At 41.2% G+C, this 27,878-nt stretch overlaps 1 protein-coding gene across 1 annotated transcript; it reads left to right on the top strand.

The window, feature by feature from the left end:
• The first annotated feature begins 128 nt into the window (after positions 1-128).
• LOC142368944 (uncharacterized) lies at positions 129-22,972 on the top strand. Its single transcript, XM_075451162.1, has 3 exons — positions 129-394; positions 3,679-4,223; positions 21,434-22,972. Exons 1-3 carry the CDS (start codon positions 223-225, stop codon positions 22,298-22,300), a joined length of 1,584 nt encoding a protein of 527 aa, XP_075307277.1. The 5' UTR covers positions 129-222; the 3' UTR covers positions 22,301-22,972.
• Positions 22,973-27,878: the final 4,906 nt, after the last annotated feature.

Here is a 27,878-nt window from a genome sequence, read left to right as displayed (position 1 = left end):
GATTCAACCGGAAGTGCATTCGCGATTTTATTTTGAAATTTACGCCGTGCATTTCCGGGCCTGACAGCGGAGGTCTGCAGCCGGGACCTCTGGGCCGGAAGTCCACCCTGTGACCCCGGAAACAAACACCGCAGCCGGCCGCCAGTTTTCTCTGTGTGGGACTCAGCTGCTGGACGGTGTGTTAGCGTGTCTGAGCTGAATATCTGAGTGTGTGCAGCAACAATGTCTTCAGTTCAGCATCTGAGAGAGTTTATCAGCCAGCGACTAACTGCTGCCGCCGAAGAAATATTCTCAGAGTTTGAGAAAACCATCGTCCAGTACGAGGAAGAGATCGGCCGTCAGCGCAGACTGCTGGATATCAGCTGGAAACCGCAAATAAAGCTCCACAGAGTGGGTAAGTAAGGCTGTGTGGAGGAACAGGGCTGCAGCTCTGAGCTCCGCTCCGGTTCTGTTGGCCTTTAACGGGCCTCATCCTCAATCCACTTTCTGTTAGCCTCAACGGCTTTTACGTCCTCCGCTCGAGGCCTGCCGGGATAATCACGAGCATTTAAAAAACAATAAATCAACATTGAGATCGCGATTATTCATAAATTTCATTGAAAAACAAAGTTTTTATTCCACTTCTCTGCACGGATGCAGTCTCCACGCATAGGCGTCCACTATTCCGGCACGTCAACGTAACTCGCCGGATTGGATGCAAGTTGTCGCCGTGTTGCTACTACAGTGGGTGTGTGGGCCGTGTATGGCTCCGGGGGAAAGTAAATAACTTGTGATTTTAACCAACCGAAGTTTCTCCCTCTAAGAATTTGAGTTTTGGAGGGAAATTAATGTGTATAAATCGTCAGCAATGGAACATTATTTCATATTGTACCATGGATCCGGATCTGCGAGCGAGGAGAGCTGCTGTGCTGCTGCTGCTGCTGCGACACAGGAGATCACATGATCTACTGTCATTGGGTAACGCACTCCGTCTGCCGTGGCAAATTTGCATAAAGTCCAGCCGAGCCCAACTTTTTGACGTGCCGCAGGTCCGCCGCTCGCCGTGCCGGAATCCCAGCATGCTTTGCGAGCACGGCGACAACGATCGGCCGGATTTCATTGAAAATGAATTGAATGCGTTGGATACGGCTTGACGGTAGGCGTCCACTATTCCGGCACGTCAAGCCGTATCCAACGCATTCAATTCATTTTCAATGAAATCCGGCCGATCGTTGTCGCCGTGCTCGCAAAGCATGCTGGGAGGGAGAAACTTCGGTTGGTTAAAATCACAAGTTATTTACTTTCCCCCGGAGCCATACACGCCCCACACACCCACTGTAGTAGCAACACGGCGACAACTAGGCATCCAATCCGGCGAGTTACGTTGACGTGCCGGAATAGTGGACGCCTACCGTCAGCTCATGTTACGGACCTGTGGGACAGCTCGGGTTGCCACCTTTCAGAAATGAAAATAAGGGACGCCCACCATGGTTCGTCTGGGCTATGCCCACCACCGCCGGCTCCTTTGGCCACTGCTCGCAGCAGTAATATGTTATTTTGTGCCAGTGTCTTTAGTACAGTGGTGATTACTGATACTGGTGATACTTAAAGCTTGAAAAGCTTTATTACCAATAAACACATTCTCTTATATAGTGCAGTTAATTAAATCTTAAATTAAATCTGTGTGGAGTGTGGAACAATGAACTTTTAAATGAAAAAAAAAAAAATGATAACTTAATATAACTTTTTAAGTGCAAAACCATATGAACCTCTAGGACATTTTTACTTATAGGAAAAAAAACAGAACAAAAAGAAACAACAAAAACATTTGTAAACTTTATATACAGTGAACCCTCGCTATAACGCGGTTCACCTTTCACGGTCTCGCTGCTTCACGGATTTGCATGGTGCATTGTGTTCTGCATTCTGATTGGCTGAACAGTCTCTCCGCTTCTTCTCTACCTGTGTGTCAATAACGTTGCGGTTCAAAATATACACGTACACGTTCATTACAGTTCTCAAACATAATCGATGGTGGCATGTCGGTATATATAAATCTTTTTGCCCAGAAGAAAAAAGAGCGACAACAACTACCGATAATTATGTTCTTCTCTCGAAAAAACACACCAGCACCGCGGGCTTTAGAAGAAAAAAAACGCTACAGAGCGGAGTCAGGATGCAGCAGCTCAGTCAGAAGAGCAGTGAAATACACGTGAGTCACTATTTGTCCCACTGTACTGTACTTTGTATTTTTTTTCAAAATCATTTTTCATTTTCTCCCGTTCTAACCCAATGACTCGGGTCGCGGTGGGGTGGTGCTGATCTCCGCAATTTGAAGCCTTCAGTTCGTATTGATGATTAAAATGATTATTTTACAGTAGGCTACAGTAGTTATTTGTAAAAAAAAAAAAAAAAAACGTTTATACAGTACTTTTAATTGTTACACAAATGTTTGGGCCTGTAAAACGGCTTTGTTCTTTGGTTTCAATGCATTATGTAGTATTTCATTGTATAATAATTGTAAAAAAAAAAAAGGTTTCTACTTCACAGATTTCGCCTATCACGGGTTCTTTTTGGAACGTAACCCCCGCGGAAAACAAGGGTTCAATATATATATATACACACGTTTTCTCCGAACAAATGTATTTACTGTTCCATACCTTATCAGTCTCAGCAGGTGATTGGGGAATGAAGAACTGTGCCACTGAGGCTTGGGTCTGCATGCTTATGTGTCTGCAGTGTTGCTCTCCTGATGCATGCTGCCTGATATCAGACAGCCCACCGTGAGCCGCAGAAAACACTCGCCGACACGTTTTACAATCGGCTTTATACTCATCGGCGAGTGCAGTGGACATTATTGAAAATGCGTGTGTGTGTGTGTGTGTGTGTGTGTGTGTCTAAGCAACTGTGAGTGACAGCACCGCGCGCAAGGAGCCACTCACAGAGGAGCGCAGCCGGGGGGGCGGGGCTTTGTGTGGATGCGTGTGGGACAGACAAGTGTATTGGACATTTGTGAAACTACGGAACAAATCGCGTCTTAAATAAGGGACGATTCCGTATGGAGGTCCAGCAGAAGCAATTTGTAGAACATTTTTTCAGATGGTTTTCCAATTAAAGGAGCAAATCTCCTAAACGCTCTGCTTGTGTGTTTGATTTTAGCTCTTTAAGAGAGCTGTTAAATCTTATTTCAGCAACAATTTGTATGAATGTCTTGTTTCAAACACTGTGTTCTTCCTGGATTTATTTTGGACATTTTATTGTTTCTTATCTCATCTCTGCGATTTTTGGATTGTAAAGCTGTTTTCAGTTTATCTAAATCAAATCAAATTTATTTGTAGCACATTCCATGTACAAAACAATTCAAAGTGCTTCACATAAAATAAAAGCATAGCTGCCAACATGCACGATTTTGGCGTAGCAGATACGATTTCCAGGCCCTAATTACGCCGCTACGCTTGACTTGAATATCCTACGCATTACCCAACAAAGATGCACAGGCACCCTGAGGCTTTTTACCTTTACCCATTGAAATACAATGTTTAATGTATGTGTGTGTATATGTATATGTGTATATATATATATATATATATGTATATATATGTATACATGTGTGGAGAAAGGTTATCAAGAGAAGAAGAAAAGTGGGTGTGGTTTAACACGCTGCACGCCACAGCTGGATCTTATCGTATGTGCTGACAGTTGCAGAGTCCATCAGTCGGACCAGAATGGAGCTGAACCAGGAGCAGAACCAGGAGCTGAACCAGGAGCTGAAACAGGAGCTGAACCAGGAGCTGAACCAGGAGCAGAACCAGGAGCAGAACCAGGAGCTGAATCAGGAGCAGAACCAGGAGCAGAACCAGGAGCAGAACCAGGAGCAGAACCAGGAGATGAAGCAGGAGATGAAGCAGGAGCTGAACCAGGAGCTGAACCAGGAGCTGAACCAGGACCAGGAGCAGAACCAGGAGCAGAACCAGGAGCAGAACCAGGAGCAGAACCAGGAGCAGAACCAGGAGCAGAACCAGGAGCAGGAGCTGAACCAGGAGCTGAACCAGGAGCTGAACCAGGAGCAGAACCAGGAGCAGAACCAGGAGCAGGAGCAGACCCAGGAGCAGAACCAGGAGCAGGAGCAGACCCAGGAGCAGAACCAGGAGCAGAACCAGGAGCAGAACCAGGAGCAGAACCAGGAGCAGAACCCGTCCACCAGGAACAGAGCCGGCTCATCCTCTGGGTCCACCGGGCCACAGGTCAGTGTGGAGGAGGTTTTTATTTTATTTCTTATTTATTTGGTTAGGACTCTGCACATTAATAACATATCAGCAAAGCATCCATGTAAATATGCCGGAGTTAGCACAGTTGCTAAATTTCATCCGTTGTCCTCAGGCAGGTATCATAAAAACATACAGACAATACACCATGACAAAAAACTAAAGAACAAACAAACAGAAAATCTTTAGAAAGATTCACATCAAAGTTAAAGGGACAGTTCGCCTCTTTTGACATGAAGCTGTGTAACATCCCATATCAGCAACATCATTTCTGAACATCTTCTTCCCCCCTGCTGCGTCCTGTGAGCAGAGTTCCAGCCTCGTTTTGGTGTTGATGAAAGTAGTCCGGCTAGTTTGCTAAGGTCCCGAAAATAAAGCGTTTTGCTTCTCAAAACAATATGCGTTCCAAAGAGTAATACATTTGCATCACAAAACCCTCCCTCCAGAAAAAGTCAGAGCTCACATCGCTTGGCCCTATTTTCTCTCCCTTCGTATCACTGCCTGCTGTGTAAACCGTGCAGACCGAAGTGCAGCCCGAGCACTCCCCTGCTTCCGAGCAGCAAACACCGTAACAGCTGCGGCTATCGCTAGGTGGCTGTTAGCATTGATATGAAGGGAGGCAGAAATAGTGGACATCATTGAGGGATACTCCATCATACTTAGCTGCCTTCCCTCTAATTTTTCATGTGTCTGAGCAAACACACCAGCTCCCTGAGCACACTGAGGAGCACTGTGAGCAGCATCAGATGTGCACGCTGTGGCCACACACCTGTATCACACCTGTTCAAAACCCTGGATCATAGCCAGTTACATGGCTTATTAAAAGAATCAAATCACAGCAGCAATTTCCATTAGTTTACTTTTAATAAAAGCGATTTGGCCTACTTAAAATGAAATAGACTAAAATCTTGTTGTTCATGAGATGTGTTATCTGTCTCTGTCTCTACGAAGCTGACAACGTCGTCAAGTTTTGGAAGATGTTCTTCTTTTGTAAATTCATAGTTCTTATTTAACCATTTGGCCCTGAGGTCTGATGGTAGCTTGCCAATGATCTCAACCAATGTGCGGCGACCACTGAGCTCTTCCTCACACTTCATGGCAGCAAGCGTATCCTCACAGCCTCTCAGTTGGTCTGCAAAGTCTCCAAGTTGCACATCGTCTCTTATCTCCTTAAAGTTAAAAACCTTTCCTACCCAAGCTTGTGAGATGGAATGAGGATTTCTGAATCTTGTTCTTAGTCGCTCAAGTGCCTCCTTGCTACCCGCACTAGGACTGGGGTTGTATAAGCAGTGACTTATGGCATCTCGAGCCTTTCCTTCGGTGTACTGGTGTAGACGAGTTAACCATTGTGGTGAAAACTCTAGCAATTGTGATATTGACTCTCTAGATATTGGTGAAAGCGACGGTTTTGTCATTGCAGGGATCCTGCCAGCTCTTGGTGTAGAATAGAAATCTGCAGTCAGGGCTTGGTTCTTTTGTTCATTGTGTAGCATCTTTGCATCTAGCTCGGCCTTGTGATGCATTCGCTGGAGTTCCAGTTCAAACTCCTCTTTGTTGTGTTGAAGCAGCACTTTAAAGTTTTCCTGTTCCCTCTTTCGCAGAGCTTGTAGCATCTCTAGCTCTCCTGACACAGAATTTTCATCATTTGTGTCGGCTTGAGGTTCATTGACTAAATCATTTTGGTTTGTGACGTCTAACTTTTCATCAACATCTGGATGATCGTCAGCTCCATCTTTCACTTCATGCAGCCAGGCTAGAGCCTCATGACGCACATCATGAACGCTCATCAAGATAAGCTTCTCATAGGCATCAAACTCTTCTTTGTCAATGTCATCAGGGAGTCTATCATGATAACATCTGTGTGCTTCTTGAAGTTGTGTGAGGGCTAGGTCGAGGCTTTCCAATGCTGCTTTCTTTTTCTTTTTTTTTTTTTTTTTTAATAATTTTTTTTTTTTAATGACATTCAGAAACAAACATTCACATCCGGTACATGTGCATATATCTTGCATCTCGTCTGTCCTAAATGCCAAAGTGGTATTTTTTGTTTTATGTTTAAACGATAAAAAAGAAAGAACCAAACAACAACAAAAACACACAAGAATATGTACAAAGTGGGGAGTGATCCTTTTTATATGGCATAGTTATTGATTTGTAAAAATAAAATCAGGCCTATGGGGCGTGACATAGCTGACCCAGTTTTCCCAGTATGAGGTGAATTTCTCCAGTTTAAAATGAACAAATGCTGTTTTTTTTCTCCATTTTATATCTGTCCATTGTGATGTCCATCCAGATGTTGACAGTGTGGCTCTCTTTTGATACCCATTTCCTGGTAATATTCTTTTTGCAAGCCATTAGCAGGATATTTATGAGGTGCTTATCTCTTTTCAGCCATCCCTCAGGTATGTGTCCGAAAAACATAGTCTTAAAGGCAGGGTAGGGGATCTTTTTCTGGAACATTTTTTTACATATTGCTTGAAATACTCTTCACACCCTCATTGCAACCAATTAATTAAAAGTTTTGACACAAATATGAAAAGTTTTAGTGGCCTCTAGAACGTACAATCTAGGAAAAACAGAATCCAATCATTGTGAACGGACCGTTCACAATGATTGGATTCTGATGCCGTCTATCAAACTGCAACCTGCTCCCCCCCCCCCCCCCCCCCCCCCCCCCTCCTTCCCCCTCCTTCCCCCTGTGTGCGTACCCTGCTCCGTGAACGAAGCTTGGCAGGAAGCTAAACTAGAGCCAGCTTGGCTAGCACCTAGCATTATCAAACGTATAGTTAGCATATACTAAATACTAAATACGGCAACGATCGATGCTTGCTGTCAGAACAGCGCTCGTGCACCTCGTGCACCTCGTGCACCTCGTGCACCTCGTGCACCTCGTGCACCTCGTGCACCTCGTGCACCTCGTGCACCTCGTGCACCTCGTGCTCGTGCGCGTTCATGTACTCTAGAGGCGTGCCTTCGGGGGGAAAGTGAAGAAAAGGGTTGGGACTTTTTACCTGTGTATTTTCAAAATGCAGCTTCGCTGGACTCAAAATCCAGGATCTCCTACCCTACCTTTAATGTCGAGCGGTATTTAGGATTTGAAGATGTCCTGTAGGGCATTGCGTATCTTTTTCCAATAGTCCTTCATGACCGGGCAGTCCCAGAAAATGTGATAATGGTTTGCATTTTGATTTCCACAGTTCCTCCAGCAGACTGAGGAGTTATTGTCATCGTGAGATTTCTGGGAGGGTGTAATAAAGCACCTAATCAGGCTTTTCCAGCCAAACTCCCTCCACTTCTGTGAGCTGGTACACATCCACTGATACCTCCATATTGTTGTCCATTCTTCTTCAGATATAATTATTCATCCTTCCTTCTCCCATTCTGTTTTAATATATGAAGTTGAATGTGATTTCAAATTTGACAGACTCTTATATAAACATGAAACAGTTCTATCAATAGTTTCTGAATTATAGGCTTTTGTAAACAGTTCAATCAAACATGTGCCAATCTTTGTTACATTTTTCATCTTCGTATCAACGTAGTGCCGCAGCTGCAGATATCCATACAAGTCTTGTTTTTCTAATAAATGTGTCCATTTAAGCGTTTCAAAACTGAGAATTTTTCCATCTTTCATTACCCTGCATAAGGCTGTTATACCCTTAGCTATCCAATCTTTGAATCTAGAGTCCAATTTATTAGGTGTAAACTCTGAGACGCACCATTTAAGAACTGTCACTCTCGAGTTTATGTTCCTTTATGATAGTTTTCCATGTTTTAAGGGTCCATTTCACCCATGTTATTTATGTGGGTTTGTAGGTTATTATCAGCCAAGATTGCCTGTATGGGAGTAAAGGGTATTAATTCCTCAATGTTTTTCCATTGAGCAGTATATGACGGGTTGCACCAGCATATCACCGCTCTCATCTGCGCTGCAAAATAATCATTTCTAAAACGGGGTAAGCCCCATCCTCCCTCTTGTTTAGCCAGCTGTAAAGTTTTGAGGCGAACCCTTGGTCTTTTACCTTGCCATATATATCTGGATAGCATTTTGTCCCACTCGTTAAATTGGTTTTGGTTAATCTCTATTGGTAGGGTCTGAAATAGATGTAAAAATCTTGGTAATATATTCATTTTAATGAGTCAATTCTCAAACTAAGGCTGAAGAAAGGAATTAAGTTCCATCTTTCTATGTCATCCTTTATTATTATTTTATGTATGGGTAGATAATTGTGTTCTGATAATTTTGTGAGATCTTTTGGTAGGTTGATGCCTAAGTACTTAAGAGACTCTGTTTGCCATGCCAAGGGGTACTTTTGATTTCTCCTGGTGGGCTATAATAATATGAGAGTAACTGAGTTTTACTGAAATTGACTTTATATCCTGATAATTGACCGTACTGTTCAAATGATTGCATCAATTTAGGCAGAGAGTATGTTATGTGCCCAAGATAGACCAAAATGTCGTCTGCATAACAGGCCAATTTATATTCCGTCCCTTTAATGGCGATTCCTTTGATGTCTTCATTTTGTATAATATACTGAGCTAGTGGCTCCAAATATAATGCAAAGAGTAGTGGTGACCAAGCGCAGCCCTGTCTGGAGCCCCTTTCTAGCGTAAAGCTATTTGATAAATATCCGTTGATTTTAATCCTAGCAGTAGGGTTGTCTTAAAGTGCCTGTATGGTTTTAATAATTGTATCGTGGAAGCCAAATGTATATAGGACTCTGTAGAGAAAATTCCAGTTGACCGAGTCGAAGGCCTTTTCAGCGTCTACGCTCATCACAACAGCTTTAATTAAATTTTTTTGTATATGGTCCATAATATGTAGTGTCTTTCGTATATTGTCTTGTGGGTGGCGTTGGTGTATAAAACCTGTTTGATCGTTACGTATCAACGTTGGTAGAAACTCTTCTAATCGTCTGGCCATGATAGAGGTAAATAGTTTATAGTCTACATTAAGAACAGAGATTGGCCTAAAAGATCCACACTCCATTTTATCCCTGCCTTCTTTTGGTATGGCTGAAATGATTGCCTCCTTCCAGCTGGGTGGCGTTTGTGCCTTTTTTAAAGCCCAGTTCAATGTGGGAAGTAAAATAGGTATTAGTTCTTTTTTAAATTCCTTGTACCACTCTGCCATGTAACCATCAGATCCTGGTGACATGCTTAATTTAAGCCTACTAATTGCAGCTTTTAGTTCTTCTTCAGTTATATCCGCACTCATTATTTCGTTTTGTTCTCCATCTAGAGTGGGTTAATCTAGGGGATTCAGGAAGTTGTCAATTTGGTTTACACTCCTACCTGGGACTTCAGAATATAGGGTTTTATAGAACATTTCAAAAGCTTCCTGAATTTCATTTTGTTTATTTTCTATCACTTTTGTTCTTGGATGCCTAATTTTATGAATAGTATTTTCCGCCATCTTTTTTTTCAATTTCCACGCCAATACTTTCATAGATTTAGAGCCACTTTCATAGTGTGTCTGTTTCAGAAACATTAAGTTTTTTCTTGATTTCTTGTGTGGTCAGACTATTAATTTCGTTCCTGATGTTTATAATTTCTCTTAATGTATCCTGTGCCAGATCCCATTTATGTTTTCTTTCTAGTTCTTTTAGCTTGTTTTTTAAATCCTCAAATTTTTTATTCCTATTTCTTTTCCTAAATGTAGGTATTGCTATAATTTTCCCTCTTAGAACAGCCTTCAAAGTATCCCATAACATGGGAGGTGAGACCTGTCGTTGAACTCTAAGAAGAGACTAATTTCCGTTTTAATTTGTGCCTTAAAAGACGGATCATTCAGCAGGCTTGAGTTCAATTTCCATGTGTTATTTTTTGACCACAGGTTAAAATCAACAGATAAGTATATTGGTGCATGGTCACTTACATCTATTGTCCCGATTCCACATGTATGTATTTTATCTTTATCCTTCCCGAATGTTATGAAATAGTCTATTCTTGTATAGATAGAGTGAGGAGCAGAATAGTGAGTATAATCCCTTCTGTTCGGGAAAAAGTCTCGCCATATGTCAATTAATCCCACCTCTTCAAAAAGTGTGTTTACTTTCTTATATAGGGACTTCATATTGCGTGTTTTTCTACTAGACGAGTCTAGCTTTTGGCTGTAGATGTATATTTAAATCCCCTCCACAGACCAAAAGGCCTTCTGTTTCCGCTACCATAATATGAGTGATTTTTTTTTTTCTTTGGAAGAAACTAATATCACTCCCTGGGGGTGGATAGATGTTCAATAGGGTGATTGGATTCCCATCTATCTGTCCCCTGACTAAAATAAATCTGCCCTGTTTATCCCCCATTTCGAATACTTTTTCAAAGTTTAGCTTGTTTGAGATGAGGGTAGCAACTCCTCTCCTATGTCCTGATTTGTATGAAGAAAAAAACAGATTAGTGAAGCCCATTCTCTTTAATTTCACATGTTCCTTATCTGTCAAGTGGGTCTCCTGTAAATAAACTATATGGGCTTGTTCTGTCCTAATTTTAGATAGGATTTTACTGCGTTTAATTGGATTCAACAGCCCATTGACATTGAACGAAATACATTTTACTTTGTCACCAGTCATGTGTATTTATTTGTAAGTGTATCAGCAAAATGAGACATAACAGCTCTACTCCCTGAACAAACAAGAACAACGAACATAAGTAAGAAAGAAAAAAAAGGTGTGATTCCAAGGCTGGGGTCTCTAATAGATGACCCTGGGCTAAGCTAGATAGAACGTCTACCTGTGAGGGAAAGCCTCTCCCACCTGTGGGCTGAGGGCCCTCACCATGGCACTCGGAACAAAAAGGAAAAAGCTCTCTGTTCATTACACAGAAAATGTGTCCTTATGCATCCCTCGTCTGTATATATTCTCACCTAGTTGGGGTAAGGGTATAGATGTAGATGTCTTGAGATGAATATATAAAAAAGTCAGTCAAAACTTATAATTCCTCTGGAGAGGGTGAGGGCTGCCTTCTGAAGGCTTGGAGTCTCTCCCTGATATTTTTCTCTCGCTCCTCACCTGTCCTTCGCCGGCCCGGTCCTCCCACTGTTTCCCAGGCGGAGCGGGACAGCTGTTCAGCCAGACTCTCCCTCGGTGTAATCACACTGACTGGCAGTCCTCTGTCCTTCATGTCTTTGGTCGCCTCCTCCGCTGTCTGATACAGGATTCGCGTCCCGTCCTCATAAAACACTCGTAGTTTGGCCGGGAACAGGGTTTGAAAGCGGATATTTCTCTGCTTTAACACTCGCTTCGCGTCAGCATATTCCTTCCTCTTCTGCAGAACCGCTGGGGCGTAATCTTGGTCAAAGTATATTATTTTCCCATTCAGGAAGACCTTCTTTCCCCAAGCCTTGCGCAGAATCTCTTCTTTAGTCCTGTAGCGGAGGAATTTGACTATTATTGACGGTGGCTTGTCTTTACTGTCTCCGGCGGTGCGCTCTCTCGACATCAAGCTCCATGGTCTGGGGGATCTCCAACGTGTCCCGCAATAGTTTTTCCACAAACTGCATCATAGACGACCCCTCGGCTCCTTCGGGAACATTGTATATCCTTAAATTCTCCCGTCGGGATCTCCCTTCATGGTCGAGTAGCTTGTTTTCTTGCTGATGCATGACTTTTAGCATCTTGTTCATTACGTGCTCCACGTTTTGAACACGGTCTTCCACCTTTTCAATTCGCACTTCAGCCTCCGCTATTTTCTGGTTAAAGTTGGTGATTTCTGATTTAATATCGTTTAATTGTACTTTTGTGTCTTTTCGGAAGTCCCGAATTTCCTCCAAAATTTTGGCTAAACTTGCGGCGGCATTTGGGTGAATGTTAGCATTAGCTCCGCCATTTTGTGCCTGTATAGGTGAGCTGTTCTCCGGATTTTCGTCCTTTGCAGGCTCTGCAGCAGTGCTTTCTTTGTTTGTACGCGTCTTCCCCATTCTTGCCCCTCTTGTCTTTTCGAGTATTATCTGAAAATCTGTATTTGACAGTCTAACGGGGCAAAATAACTATTTTCGCGAGGGAGCTCTCACTTTATGCTGCCATTCAGGATGATGACGTCAACGGAACCCCCCAATGCTGCTTTCAACTCTTCAGGTTTGTTTTCTCGGATTTTTACATTCACAGGCATTATCATCTTGGTTACAGCTGCTTTAGCTTGTCCTCGCCTCCTTTTCAGTGTTGTAAGGTCCTTTTCTCCTGCAGAATCTTTGGCTTCAGACATGGTTGCCACTCGTGTTTAACTTTTTGTTACGAATAACATAAGGTAGTTGTTGGAGCTATACTATTTTTCTTTTTGAGTAATGGTAAATTTAATGGTTAATTTGTTTATTGTTTTCATTATTATTTAGCTCACATTAATTATTGATATTTTGCTAATATTATTGTCAAGTTATTTGTTTAGTTAAAGCTGCAGTCTGCAACTCTTTTTCAAGCGTAATGCCTGGAACTGTCCGGGGATTCTGAAAGTAGTACATTAAATACCCCAATACAAAAAAAAAAATGAGTTCTCTAGGTCCCCTATATGTCCCGCTAGGTCCCTCCAAAGCCAGCAGGTTTGTTTACAAAATTGCAGACCGGACCGGTAAAAGGTAACCAATCAGGTTTACGAGCTGGGCTCTGCTGCCTGTCAATCAGCGATTGTGCACGCGCGATACAAGGTAGGCTCGTCCCCACGCTTATTTATCTGGACTATTGAACTTCATTACGGGCTTGTCTAGTTACTGTGTCTTCCATGATCGCAAATGACAGGTGAGTTGATGAATGAGGAGTCGTGTAAGCGCATCTGGCGTGCACGTCTACGTGCACGAGTTCTCATGTGTTTTGATGGGGCGGGACAGGAAGTTGAATAACTTTTTATTTTTCGGTTAAAAAATAAGCATTTCTTGCATTTTGCGACTACGGAGGTCACCGTTTTCAACTTCAAGCGTTCTGATAGATCATGTAAACTCTTAAAATGCCAAAAATTAGGACTTTACGTATGACAACAACAAATCCTGCAGACTGCAGCTTTAATTGCTTTGCTTTATAGGTTTAGTCTTTTTCTTTGATTTATTTACTGATGTGATTTGAACACTTGGGGGCAGTAGTGAGCATAGGCACACCTGTATATAGGTAGGAAGTAGGTGGTGATCTGTGTAGGCACCTGGGTGATGGGCATATGGTTTTTTTTACAGTGCGAGAGAGACCTTGTTGTTTGCTCTTCTGGAATAACAAATAAACCAGCCTCAACTCAAAACTTCTGCCTGGAAATTGGACTATGTTTTGCCTGTGTACATTACCTGCCCATGGTGCCTGAAGTGTTTGTTTGATTTGCTTTAATTTAAGTTTTGTTTGATTTGTTTGACCAACGGCAACTACAGTAGTCTTTGTTGTTGTTGTTGTTTATTGCCTTGTGAATTCCACGGTCAAACCGGTTAAACTGTAAACAAATAAATTTGTAATATTTACCATTTTTTAGCATTCAAATACACACATATTTTAAACCATACATTTTAAAGCTTCACGGTAAAACACATGAACCTAGCACAGCCAAAGTTGAGCTGGCGTTAACTCACATTTTACAACATTATAAGCTACATATAATTTCCCTTTGAACACATCATCCTCAATCTGTTTGGCGAACTAAACAAGTGTTAGCATTTCGCTAACTATCCGCTAACGTACAAAACCCTTAGAAACAGCTAGTATATTTCAATAGTTTAATGCTAATCTGCGTAACAGCCCATGCAGAAAAAACACATTTCCCGATTGTTTACAACGTTCTAAATGAACTTGCCGCGTTGGGCAATGTATCAGAATGTAAGTCAAAGTATTGAGTTTCATATTGTTGGTATGCTTCTTTTAATGACGGTAAAGAAGTTCCCGTTTTATCCCGTTTTTATTTTCTTAACTACATCACTTCCGGTTTTCATCAAGACCCAAATCGATGCGATCTAAACAAAATATACAACCTCCCGGGAGGAGTGAAAGGAGTGAACACAACATTATGATTAGAATCAAAGATTACCCCGAGGTACTTAAAGTGTTCAACCACATCAATTTCTCTGCATGATGGTTGCTGTCCCTCTGTTGGCTGCCAGGAGTAAAACAAACAGACTGTTTATTTTTTATTCAAATGTAAACAACAGTTTTGGAGCCAATGGGACACTGGCACCGTGGCTCCTGAGAGAATGGCAGCAGCTTCTTGAATTGAATTGGCATGACAGTATAATACAGTGTTGTCAGCATATGGTTGCATCTTTATATTTCTACAGACATTTGGTAAGTTATGGACATTTAGGCTGAATAAAACAGGACCAAATATTGAGCCCTGTGGTACTCCAGCAGAAGAAGTGAGGTATGAAGATGGCGAATCACCAATTTGAACTGCCTGTTTCCTGTGCGACAGGTATGATTTCATCCAGCAGAGGGCACTATTTTGAAAAGTTGAAATGAGTTGATTTAGCAATAAGCACATCATGATTAACGGTGTCAAAAGCACGCTTTAAATCAAGAAATACAGCAGCTACAAAGCCACCCTGATTCAACAAGCTCTTTAAGTTTTCTAGGAAATAACAGGTAGCTGTCTCTGCTGAATGGAATTTCCTAAATCCAAACTGCATTGGATGAAGACTGGCATGGCCATTATTTCAGTGTTCAGTCAGTTCTGTGGGAACCCATTTCTCCGCTACTTTGGAAATTCTAGGTAAAATACTTATGGGTGGATGGATTTTGTCGGCCTTAAAGACGGGGGTGACCCGAGCAATCTTCCATGTCGATGGTACCGTTCCTTGTTTTATGGATAGATTTACAAGATGTGCAACTGGGTCAGCAAGAGTCTGTTCATTGGTCTTTAAAAGGTAACTAGTAAGACCAAATGAATCTCTGGCCTTTTTAGAGATGAAAAATGTGAGCATTTAAAGGGCTTCGCAAGTTCCTCAACTGAGCCAATTAAAAAAATCTATTGATAACTCACAGTAATCTCCAGATTGTCAGTTAGCTCATCATTTACCTGGAGCTGTAGATCACTAAGATGGGGAGATAACTCATTTAAAATGTTCCATATTAGCTTTTAATCACCATTTGCCCCATTTATGGCCTCAATATAGAATCTGCTTTCACCTTACGGGTCATCCTTAAGACTTGATCTCTATTTTTCATTCATTTTATAATTTCATTGTTCAACCAGGGCAGATTATTTTTATGTTTCTTGGATTTACCTTTTTTTTTTTTTTTTTTGTGTGAATCGTTATAATATCATTGACTTTTTTAAATAAAGTTATCTGAGCTAGCCTCAATGTCGTTATTTTCCAGAATATTAGACCTTCTAGATTTTGGATTTCCTCATTCAGGAATTGTTGCTGGCTTTTGGGTATGAAGTAGAACTGGTGACCTCTGGTGGATGCCTTTCAATTCTTTATTTATATCAGACACAAGTGCATGGTCCATATCACAATATAAATACACAGTAAAAAAAAGACAAGACAAGTACACAGCCATCAGGCATATAAGCACTCTCTCCAATGTCGCCTAAGCTTAGAAGAGAACCTCACAGAGCTCTTCGTTGGATTTACTAAAGATTCAATTATACTATTTTGAGAGCAATCCAGTCGGCACATAAATTTATACATTGCATTTCTCAGGACTGCATCACATCCAGGGACATTGGAGTGTGCAAACAGGTAGCTGGCACTGGACCATCTAGGTAACTGCATCAGTAGTCTCATAGTGTCATTATATGCAACTGTGAGCTTCTGGTAGCTGTTTTTCTTATATTTCCACCAAAAGTGGGCAGTATACATGGGTGTACAGAAGGCCCTGAACAGAGAGCATTTGACATTAAAAGAACACATACTAAACTTGCGAAGTAGCATATTAGCCTGGGCATACAATTTACGTCGTTGACGGTACATATCACGATCATCGCAGAGATAATCTGAAATTATATGACCAAGGTACTTAACTTCCTTGTAGGGCTTGGCGGTATGGCCTAAAATGTATACCCCGGTAAAATTTGAGCCACTGACGGTACACGGTATATATCGCGGTATGGTACTTTTGTATATAAATTACAACAGAACAGTTTCTCAGTGGTTACCATAGCACCAAATAAACACTTTCAATCAGGATGTTTGCAGCAATATTAAATTAAATGTATTGTGCAAAACAGAAAACACAGGAAAAATAAAAAATATATACGTTATATTTATATTTAAAAATAAGAAAAGGTCAATTTCCTCGAATAAACTCTGTGAGAGAATAGCCGCTGCCTCTTGGATAATGGAACTTTCATAGGCGCCTTCCACTTATTCAACATGCTCAAATATGCGTCATGTTTCAGACGCCCCATTTGTGCATGTTAAGCTAACTGCTTGTTACTACGATAAGTGTTTAATTACTTTGCATGTCTTCCAAAAGAGAAAATAATCAGGATTTTGAGGATGTCACCGTTACACACCAGCTGAGACGCAGGGTAGCAAAACATTATGGGCGTGAAAACGAAACTTAGAAAATCGGCTCGGCGCATGTGGAAAACCACAAAGTAGCAAATCTCGACAAGTAGGAGAAATCGACAGAGCACCGGCTTTGACTCGTTTCATATTCCGGAGCATGGTTAGCCCGCAGGTGGTAAAACAAATTACTCGTGTTACCTTGTCTTGCGATTACTGTCGCCCGGCATATCCAAGCGGATGTTTAAAACTTTGCATTAATGCCGGACTCATGAGCTATTGCGGTATAAGGTATGCCAAAAAAATCTCTACCGTTGGTGAAAAATACCGCATAAGGTATGATACCGTGCATACCGCCCACCCCTACTTCCTTGCACACCATAAGTGGACTATCACACAGATGGTAAACAGGGAATGTCATCTTCTTATCCTCTTTACTCCTCACTATCATGACATTGCTCTTCTTTGCATTGAATTTAATGTCATACAAAAGACCATATTGAGTGCATACCTTAAGAAGTTGTTGTAAACCAGCACTACATGGGCTCACAATGGCCAGGTCATCTGCCTACATGAGATGGTTAATCACAGAGCTACCAATTAGACAGCCTGTAGAACACAAACTCAGCTGGACTGATAAGTCATTCATAGCACATTAAATAGTGCAGGAGATAGAAGCCCACCTTGGCGGACACCATTTGATACGTGGAATGGGGAGGATATTCCACACCCTCATTTTACACGCATTGTCTGGTGGCTGTACCAGTACACTAGGATCCTAATGATGACCTTAGGCTGTCAAAAGCCTTAGAGGCATCAAGAAAACACATAAAAACAGTAGAGTTCTGGTTCACATATTTGGCAACCATTTCCTTTAAAGCAAATATGCACATATCAGTGCCATGTTTCTTTTTAAAACCAAACTGATTATCTGCTGTTACTAGAAAAACATCAAGCCTTGTAATGAGGACCCGTTCTAGAACCTTGGAGGGAATACTAGACAGTGCTATTGGTCTGTAGTTGTCTATACTATTCAGTTTCCCTGCTTTGTCCTTAAGAACTGGAACAAGAAATATAGACAAAAGTGACTCAGGTAGCACTCCATGGATAAGAAGTCCAGTAAAACACATTGCTAAAAGAGGGCAGAGTTTCTTGCTGCCATACTTAAGGTGCTCAGCACAGATTTGATCCATGCCACACGTCTTATTATTATCTAGTGCTGATATTGCTTCAAGAATTTCTTCAGGTCTAGTTACAAAGTTTTCAGTTGAATCAATGCTATTTACTTCAAAGGGATCATTCCTAATGCAATTAAACAGTTCTTGGTAATGCTTACGCCATTTCTCAACAATATTGTCAGTACCTGACACCCCTTCTATATCAGAGGGGAGAGAGGTTTTGCAGTTGTTCAATGCTTTAACCTCTTTCCAAAAGTCATAATAATCATCATTCTGTAGCCTATTAGCAAGTGCATCAGCTCTAATGGTGCTTTCATTCCTCTTGATAAAACGAAAAGTATATTTCAATTTGGCGTTTGTGGCCTTTTTACTCTGAAACAGGGGACCTTGTCGTGGCCTACCTGCAGCACACCAAAGTTTAAAAGCCTCTCTGGCTACAGTATGTAGATTCCTAACATGTTCATTCCATCTAGGTTTGGCATTACTATGTATTTTACCTCTCTTTGTAGTTATAGGGGTGCTAGCTGCAGTAAGACTGCTGACAATGCCATCATACAAAGAGCATAATTCACGCCCATGGTCAGCATTCTTACAATTCATGTCCTGGCACAGCAATGAATTTTTATGGTAAATCAATTACACCCAACAGCTTGTCAGTAGAGGAGAAGTATTTGTACAATTCTTCCTCAGATACCTTTAACCAGTCTAATTTTCTAGCATCACTTGCATCATTGTGTGGAACCAAAGCAGGAACATTTTCAACATTCAGTGTCATAGATATAGGCATATGATCAGAAATGGCCAAGTCATACTTAATCACCATATTAACCACTGAGGAATGAGCATCTGCTGTGTACACCAAATGATCAAGCCAGGAGGTAGTTTGCCAAGCATCACTCACATAAGTAAAACTACTGTCAGGCAGCAAGAGCCGGCTAGTTAAAAACCAATTATTATCATGACAAAACTCAGTCAAATCTCTGGTAAATAAGGCCATGCTATCAGATAAGTCAGCATTAAAATCACCAATAATGTATACACATGTAGAATCACAATCTTCAATAAATGACTGTAAAAAGGTTAGTCTGCTTAAAAATTCATCTTCTGACTGGATAGATTCATAGGACATGCAAATGTTTATGATGATCATTCTTTTATTATCGACATTAATATCAAGGCCGATGGCACATTCAGTCTCGTAACAGACACTATAGGGTCATACTCTTTGTTCCACAATATTGCAACGCCCCCAGGTATTCTACCACACACAATCCTTGTGCCGAGGTCAGTGGTGGACTCACCAGCTCCGTGGAAGTCTTTGTGCAGGGCATTCAGTTTTCCCAGGTCTTGTTTGGAGAGCTAAGTCTCTTGAAGACAGAGAATGTCACACATATCTAACAAGCGGTTGACATTGAAATTTCTTGCTTTATCAGCATCGCTATGCCCAGTCCGCAGTCCACGGGAGTTGTATGAAGCAATCCTCATTCATGTGTTTTGCGATAATCCATTACGGTCCTCTCCTTCATATCTGCACCTCTGATCTCAGAACAGTTGGACCCAACTGGGAGCGTCACTGGCACCGAAACGCCAGGCACTCTGCGTTGATGCGCCTCGTAATAGCGCCGAACAAACGAGCCCGTGGACCAAAGTTCGGGGTCATACATCTCTGCCACCTCCTTACATTCCGCAGTGACTTGTCACTGAGTGTATCAGCTTCAAGGCTAGGATCGAATCTCGTTGCAAAAACACTCACCATCTTCGTTTGGACTGCCTGTCCCGGTACCAAAGATGCCAGCTGTCTTGCGTAAGGGTTTGTGTAAGGGGTGTGTTAAGTCCGTAGAAAGTTTTCTGCTATCCAGTGTCGCGTTTTTCCGTGGTTTCTTCTCACTCACTTCCCAGTTCCACGGGATTGAGTTAGGCAGTTCCAGTGCATGATCTGTGGGTACCGCAGACGCAACAGTGTGGTTATCCATTGCCGAATTTCCTTCAGCGCCGTACTTCTCTGAAACTGTCCGCCTTGACGGTGCACGGTCCGTCTGGTCAACAGCACTTTCATTCCTGGTTGGAGGCCGGCTTCGGTTCTCTGCATTGGAAGCACTGGACTGCCCGGTGTCCCCAAGAAGGCCGCACGGCCTCTCCACTGCAACCATCCGTTTATCCAGAGATTCGGTAGCTGCGCACAAACCTTCGCACGCGTCAACCTGCGCTTCCATAACTTTTTGCATACCAGCAATGCTACAGTTGATTTGTTGCATTTTCCCCTTCAGCACTGACACATCAATGATAGTGAATGAGACGGGAGGCAGTTCATCCAGGAAGTGGGAGACGAATTTAGGAATATCGTCTCCACATTCATTCAGTACTTTCAAGCACAATTTAACATTGTTTATCTCCTTTTGTGCACCTTTGTGCGAGACCAACCGCTGTGTCGTCTTGGTACAGACCTCGAATAGGACTTTCTTTGATGATTCAATCCTCTCAGACGAGAAATGATTTGTCACCAATGTGACGATTTCATCTTGGCTCAAAGTCCTCATTTTCACAACAATAAAATTGAGAAGTTCATCTTCTACTATCAGCTTTCCATCAAGAGTCTTATGTATTTTGGGTAAGGTGCGAGATTAAGCAATAAATGCAGGAGAAACACGCTGTGTTGCTTCAGCTGCCATCAGCTGCTCCCGATTACCTCAATCAGAGCTGATTGAAAAATTAAATGCTTTCTCTTAATTTTCCATGAGCACGCAAAAAAATTGTGATCTAACAGGCCTGATAATAGATTAAAAGTCTTAGAGATTCTTTCAGGATTATTAGTAAATATTAGATCAAATGTTATATTTTACGTATTAGTTATTCTTGTCGCTCCTTTTATAATTTGTGTCAAATTATACTCATCCATCAACTGTTTAATATTTTTCCTGACTTGATGTCCCAGTTGATATTAAAATCAGCGAGTAGGATGATTTCCTTCTTCGAGTTGCAGTGATTTAAGATTGTCTGAAGATGATCATAAAACACATCCTTTGCTGAAGTGGATCCACACAAATCACAGTAAAAGACATTGCAGAGCAGAGTGATGCATTTAGACCAATACACTCAGCGTTAACGTCTTTAGGCCACCTTATTAGTTCATGTTGAAACTTCTCTCTGACATAGATTAATACTCCCCCACCCCGCCCTGCTTCTCTAGCCTTTCTAAATACATTATATCCTAGAATGCTGGTAGCTGCTGTAGATGATGATGAATGTGTCAACCAACTTTCACATATTCCAAGTATATCAATATTAGAGTCACTTAATAAATGTTCCATTTGCTCAGTTTGTGTTTTTCCTGGTTAAAAACAGCAAAGTGTTTCCTGGTTTCATCTCCTCTCTCTGAGCTGCAGAGTTTAATGCTTAAAAAGCTGAACGTGTGCAGAACATATCAGCACAGTGCTGATAGCTGAGGGCACTTATAAACGCACCCTCAGCGTTCACGTTTGATCTGAGATATTGAGACCTGTGTGGCTCGGTCTGTCCAGTTCCAGTTAGCGTAAGTTAGCTTAGAGAAATCTTTTGTGTGAACTTCAAAAGGATCTAAGTCTTCTTCCTCTCTGTCATTGCAGAAACGTAGAGCCCAAGAGGGATCCAGATGGCATTGCTGTAAGGACTGTGGGAAAGTTATCAAACGATCAAATCTGAGGTATCATCAGATGCTTCATACTGGAGAGAAGCCATACAGCTGTAATCAGTGTGGGACAGCTTTCACTCGATTATTTAATCTAAAGACGCACCAACGTATTCACTCAGGAGCGAAGCCATACAGCTGTGACCAGTGTGGGGCAGCTTTCACTCAATTATCTGATCTAAAGAAACACCAACGTAGTCACTCAGGAGAGAAGCCTTACAGCTGTGGTCAGTGTGGGGCAGCTTTCACTGTATTATCTAGTCTAAAGACACACCAACGTATTCACACAGGAGAGAAACCTTTCATCTGTGGTCAGTGTGGGGCAGCTTTCACTCGATTATCTCATCTAAAGAGACACCAACTAGGTCACACAGGAGAGAAACCTTTCAGCTGTGAGGAGTGTAGGGCTGCTTTCACTGATTTATCTAGTCTAAATAGACACCAACGTATTCACACAGGAGTGAAACCTTTCAGCTGTGGTCAGTGTGGGGCAGCTTTCACTCGATTATCTCATCTTAAGAGACACCAACTAGGTCACACGGGAGAGAAACCTTTCATCTGTGGTCAGTGTGGGGCAGCTTTCACTCAATTAGGTCATCTAAAGAGACACCAACGTAGTCACACAGGAGTGAAACCTTTCAGCTGTGATCAGTGTGGGGCAGCTTTCACTGTATTATCTAGTCTAAAGACACACCAACGTATTCACTCAGGAGTGAAACCTTTCAGCTGTGGTCAGTGTGGGGCAGCTTTCACTAGATTAGATTATCTAAAGACACACCAACGTAGTCACACTGCAGAGAAATGATTGGCTTAAATAAACAACAATTTTTATGGAAGATAAGCAAACATTCACCTGGGAGCAGCAACAGGAACTTCCAATCAGAAGCCTTGCCTTTGTTCAGATTAAAAATCTTCTTTGTGGATTACCACCTTCTTTTGTCAGGACTTTAGTTCTGAATGTTCTGTGGGGAGCACATGTTTGAAGAACCATTGAAAGTGCTTTATAATTTGTTGGGATTGCTTTAACTGGGGACGGATCTCCCGACGTTCAAGACAAACATGGCATCAATTGTGAGTTGATGGACAGAACAAAATGCAGTCTGTTTGAAAGTAGAAACATGTTTATTCTGTTATACTGAACATATTTGTTTTGTTTAAAGTTAATATCCACAAAGTAGCTTTGCATCAGCTGTGGGTATTTATGTAAACATCTCAAGAAGCAATACAGGTCCTTCAAAAAAAAATTAGCATATTGTGATAAAGTTCATTATTTTCTGTAAAGTACTGATAAACATTAGACTTTCATATATTATAGATTCATTACGCACAACTGAAGTAGTTCAAGCCTTGTATTGTTTTAATATTGATGATTTTGGGGGGGGGGGAAGCAAAGAAAAACCAAAAATCCCTATCTAAAAAATGAGCATATTTCATCTGACCAATAAAAGAAAAGTGTTTTTAATACAATAAAAGTCAACCTGCAAATAATTGTGTTCAGTTGATTACTCAATACTTGATCGGGAATCCTTTTGCAGAAATGAGTGCTTCAATGCGGCGTGGCATGGAGCCAATCAGCCTGTGGCACTGCTGAGGTGATATGGAGGCCCAGGATGCTTCGATAGCGGCCTTAAGCTCATCCACAGTGTCGGGTCTGGTGTCTCTCAACTTCCTCTTCACAAAATCCCACAGATTCTCTATGGGGTTCAGGTCAGGAGAGTTGGCAGGCCAATTGAGCACAGTAATACCATGGTCAGTAAACCATTTACCAGTGGTTTTGGCACTGTGAGCAGGTGCCAGGTCGTGCTGAAAAAGGAAATCTTCATCTCCATACAGCTTTTCAGTAGATGGAAGCATAAAGTGCTCCAAAATATCCTGATAGCTAGCTGCATTGACCCTGCCCTTGATCAAACACAGTGGACCAACACCAGCAGCTGACATGGCACCCCAAACCATCACTGACTGTGGGTACTTGACACTGGACTTCAGGCATTTTGGCATTTCCTTCTCCCCAGTCTTCCTCCAGACTCTGGCACCTTGATTTCCGAATGACATACAAAATTTGCTTTCATCCGAAAAAAAGTACTTTGGACCACTAAGCACCAGTCCAGTGCTGCTTCTCCGTAGCCCAGGGCAGGCGCTTCTGCCGCTGTTTCTGGTTCAAAAGTGGCTGGGCCTGGGTAATGCGGCACCTGTAGCCCATTTCCTGCACACGCCTGTACACGGTGGCTCTGGATGTTTCTTTTTTTTTTTTTAAACATTTCTTTTTTAAGGTTTTGTTCTTTTATACAAACACACAACAACCCCAAACCCAAGGCACAAACTGAAATAATATAAAAAGTCTCCCCTGAAAGCATGAGCACTGTAAGTGTCCACCTAATATAAAGAAATAAAGTCTCTTAAGACAGAAAGTCCTTGTTGTGTGGTCCAAAAACAGCCCAAATGTATGTTCCAAGACACATTACATATTATTTTAAGCTGATTAATGTCTCAGCCTCAATGCACACAAACAAGAGCAATCGTTAAAGAACTGATAAAGTTGTGGGTTCTTTGAAGGGGAGAAGGAAAATACATATATACATAATAGTTAAATAAAATAAAAACAAAACCAATAATAATAATAATTAATAATAAATTAGAATAGAATAATAAAAAAATTAAGTAAAAAAAAGGGGGGGGGGGCTCATTTCAAATTCCAACAGTATCCTAGCCTTCTACTTTAATATTATTATTTTCAAGAAAGTCGCAAAATATGTACCAAATCTTCCAAAACTTGTCTAGCTTGCCTTTTGTGGCATAACTAATTCTCTCCAAAGCAAAATAAAAGCACATTCCTTTCAACCACTGCGCCAAAACAAAGAACACTTTTGTTTTCCATTCTTTGGCCAAACAGCGCTTAGCCTCCAAAAAACAAATATTCAGCAAGTGTTGTGCATTATTAGAGGGGGTAAAGTCTTCTGGATAGATGTGCAGTAGGCATAGTTTTGGTTTAAGAGGCACCTCTTCCTCGATGATCCGACTAGCAACCTCTGTCACTTTCTTCCAAAATGAAAAGGAATGTGGACACTCCCACATACAATGAAGTAAAGACCCTTTTCCATGTTTACATTTAAAACAGGTGTCTGGAATATTGGGATTAAATCGATGTAGCTTGGCTGGAGTTATGTATAGTCTATTCAACCATTTGTATTGTAGTAGTTTAGAATTTATATTTATGGGTTGTGACTGAAGTAAAGTATAAGCTTCAGACCAGTCTTCTTCTGTGATATCCTCCTGTAAGTCTGCTTTCCAAGCTTGAAGGATATTATGTGATGATTCTGAGGAATTACCCACAAGGAGGTTATACAATAAAGAGACATGTCCTCTGGAGTTTAAGAAATTGAGAATTATTTTTTCTAAAGTAGAAAGAGGGGGTAGTAGTAAGCTACCACCTTGGCGACTTAGGATAAAGCTTCTCAATCGTAAATATTTAAAGAAGTGTTTGGAAGGGATTGTGTACTTAGACTGAAGTTCTTCAAATGACATGAAGACAGATCTATCATCATATAGGTCTGCTACCTTAGCTATACCCTGAGATGCCCAAAATGTAAATCCTGCATCAGACCTACCAGGTTGAAAGGCATTATTGCCATAAATGGGGGAAAACTGTGTTAATGTTTGTGGAGGCTCAGCTAAATGTGCACAGACTTTAAACCAGACTGAAATGGTATTTTTAAGGTAAGGATTTTTTATCTTGCTAGTTAGTATGTTATTACTGGCAGAGTACATATATAAGTTTGGGGAGATATTGATTTGATGTGATTCAATTGAAATCCAAGATGGAGGATTATTTTTTTCAAAATAAAACATCCCTGCCCTGATTTGAGCTTCCCAATAATACCACTCAAGGTTTGGAAGCTTTAGTCCACCTCTATCATAAGGTAGATACAAAAGTGATAACCTGAGCCTGGGGCGCCTATTGTTCCATATGAAATTAGAAAAAAGCTTTCGTAATGAGGGAAAAAAAGATGATGGTGGTGCAAGTGGGATGGATTGAAAGAGGTATAAAAACTTTGGTAAAATTGACATCTTAAGAACATTCACTCGTCCTATCATAGAGATAGGGAGTTTTGTCCATCTGTTCACCAGCTGAGTGACCTTTTCCACAATTAGATTATAATTGTCAGGAACAATCTTATCAACATATGGAGAAATCTTAATGCCCAAATAGGTGAAGTATTTTGGGGAAATCCGAAAAGGACTGTGTATCGGAGGATTTTGTGCCTCATTTTCATTCATGAACATAATTTCTGATTTAGTATCATTAATCTTATAACCTGCAAAAGACCCAAATAACTTAATCAGTTCTATTAGTATTAATGTATATTTCAAATTAGAACAAAATAAAAGAATATCATCTGCGTAAAGTGCTATACGATGTTCTACATCTCCAACCTTTATGCCCTCTAATTTTGGATCTTTACGGATAGCCATAGCCAGTGGTTCAATAGCCAGGATAAATAGCAGTAGCGATAAAGGACAGCCTTGTCTTGTGCCCCGTAGCAGATGGAAAGACTGGGAAGTCAGTCCGTTGGTTAAAACCATGGCCTGTGGATCAGCATATATTAGTTTAATCCAACTAAGAAATTTCCCTTTAATACCATATCTTTGCATAACTTTAAATAGGTATTGCCACTAGGGATGTTAACCGATGACCGTATGACCGATGGTTGACCGAATCAACGTCGTCCGGTTAGAATTTTTCTGCTGTCGGTTTAAAAAAAAAAAAAAAAAAAAAACTCACTATATCTTTCGAAATGTTATGTGAGCATGAGCCATCCCACGATGGAAGAACAACCGCAGCAGAGCTCACGTAGCGCCCTCCTCAGAGGTCCTCTCTTACACCGGTTGCAACTTGTACGCCGTACATGACGGGTCCTGTCTGCGCAGTTAAAAAAAAATCGCCACTATTAACCTAAATAAAGCCAATGTGGCTGCGTGTGGACTACAACATAATGATAATTGTAACATTGTAATGGCAAAAGACACAAGACTAACTTAGCCTACTTGTTGTGATATATTCATCTGTACTTAAATGGCATGACGACAGGAACTTATTGCAAAGGATTTTGTGCAGCATAGGCTACGCCACAGAGGATGTTGGCATTCGGTAAGTTTTTTTTTTAACGAAGTCATTGGTTGACCTACTTTCCTGTAACACCGCCAAATGCACCGTTCTCTGTTTGTGACGTGTGCTTTTAACAGCCCGAGTTCGGTGCCGCGTTTGATTCGTGTTTAAAAAGTACCGTGACTGGAAGGGTGCCGTTGCGCCGTGTGGCTGTGCGTGTCTGCGCAGGCACAGCAATTATTTTTCTACCCAAAACCCTTATTCCTCCACAAGTACACCTAGAACTAGTGGTCAATGATTGGGGAAAATGTTTAATACCAAGGGCACGAACTAACATTGATTGTATGATGGGAGCCTAACCAGTCTAAAATGGGGGCATAACTTGTTCCACGAGGCAGAGAAAGACGCGCCACAGGACACAGATATCATAAATGGAACTTATAGTATTTTCGGTGACCGACTTTAATCGACTAATGAGGCTCAGTGGTCGGTCAAGACTTTTTTTAAATTTCGACATCCCTAATTGCCACGGCACCCTATCAAAAGCCTTCTCGGCATCTAAGGACAAAATGGCGGTGTCATGACAACCAGATTTTTCAAAGAGTATGTTAAACACTCTTCGTATATTATGAAAACCTTGTCTTCCTTGAACAAAACCGTTCTGGTCACAGTGGACCATCTGTGGCAAGAGTGTTTCAAGCCGCTTAGCCAACACTTTACAGAGAATTTTAAGATCATTCACCTTGCTCATAGTAAGTCTGTTTCATTTTCATTAGGCTTTTGGACCCTACCAGGAAGGTAACCCCCGACAACAAAGCTCTCAGGTTCCTGGGAGAACTCAAAGCCCTCCATCACGTTACGGATTCCATTCGTGTTGTGAATGATGGCATCACGGTTTACACTGAGAGCCAACAGGACAGCAGCTCTGTTGTTTTTTTTTTGTTCCCTCTTTTTCTCTCTCTCTTTGTTTTCCTCTCTCTTTCTCTCTCTCTTTTCTTTCTCTCTCTCGCTCTCTTTTTTTTCTCATTTTTTTTAATCTCGCTCTTTTTTTAATCTTATTTTTTCTCTCTTTTTGTTTTCTCTTTCTTTTTCTTTTTCCGTCTTTTTTTCTTTCTCTCTCTCTTTTATTATTTTTTTTCTTCTTTTTCTCTCTCTCTTTTCTTTCTCTCTCTCACTCTGTTTTTTTCTTCTTTTTTTCATTTTTTTCTCTTTTTTCTCTTTTTCTTCCCTCTCTTTTTTCTCTCTCTGTTTTTTTCTTTTTCTCTCTCTTTTTTCTTTC

This window comes from Odontesthes bonariensis, chromosome 19, assembly GCF_027942865.1.
Source record: "Odontesthes bonariensis isolate fOdoBon6 chromosome 19, fOdoBon6.hap1, whole genome shotgun sequence".
Classification (NCBI taxonomy): Eukaryota; Metazoa; Chordata; class Actinopteri; order Atheriniformes; family Atherinopsidae; genus Odontesthes; species Odontesthes bonariensis.
The sequence above is the reverse complement of the archived record's forward strand: the minus strand, read 5'-3'. Positions and strand labels throughout refer to the sequence as shown.

Coding starts and splice junctions, on each gene's coding strand:
- LOC142368944 (XM_075451162.1), top strand. CDS start 223: ATGTCTTCAGTTCAGCATCTGAGAGAGTTTATCAGCCAGCGACTAACT. Junction 395..3,678: donor AATAAAGCTCCACAGAGTGG/GTAAGTAAGGCT, acceptor ATGTGCTGACAG/TTGCAGAGTCCATCAGTCGG. Junction 4,224..21,433: donor CTGGGTCCACCGGGCCACAG/GTCAGTGTGGAG, acceptor CTGTCATTGCAG/AAACGTAGAGCCCAAGAGGG.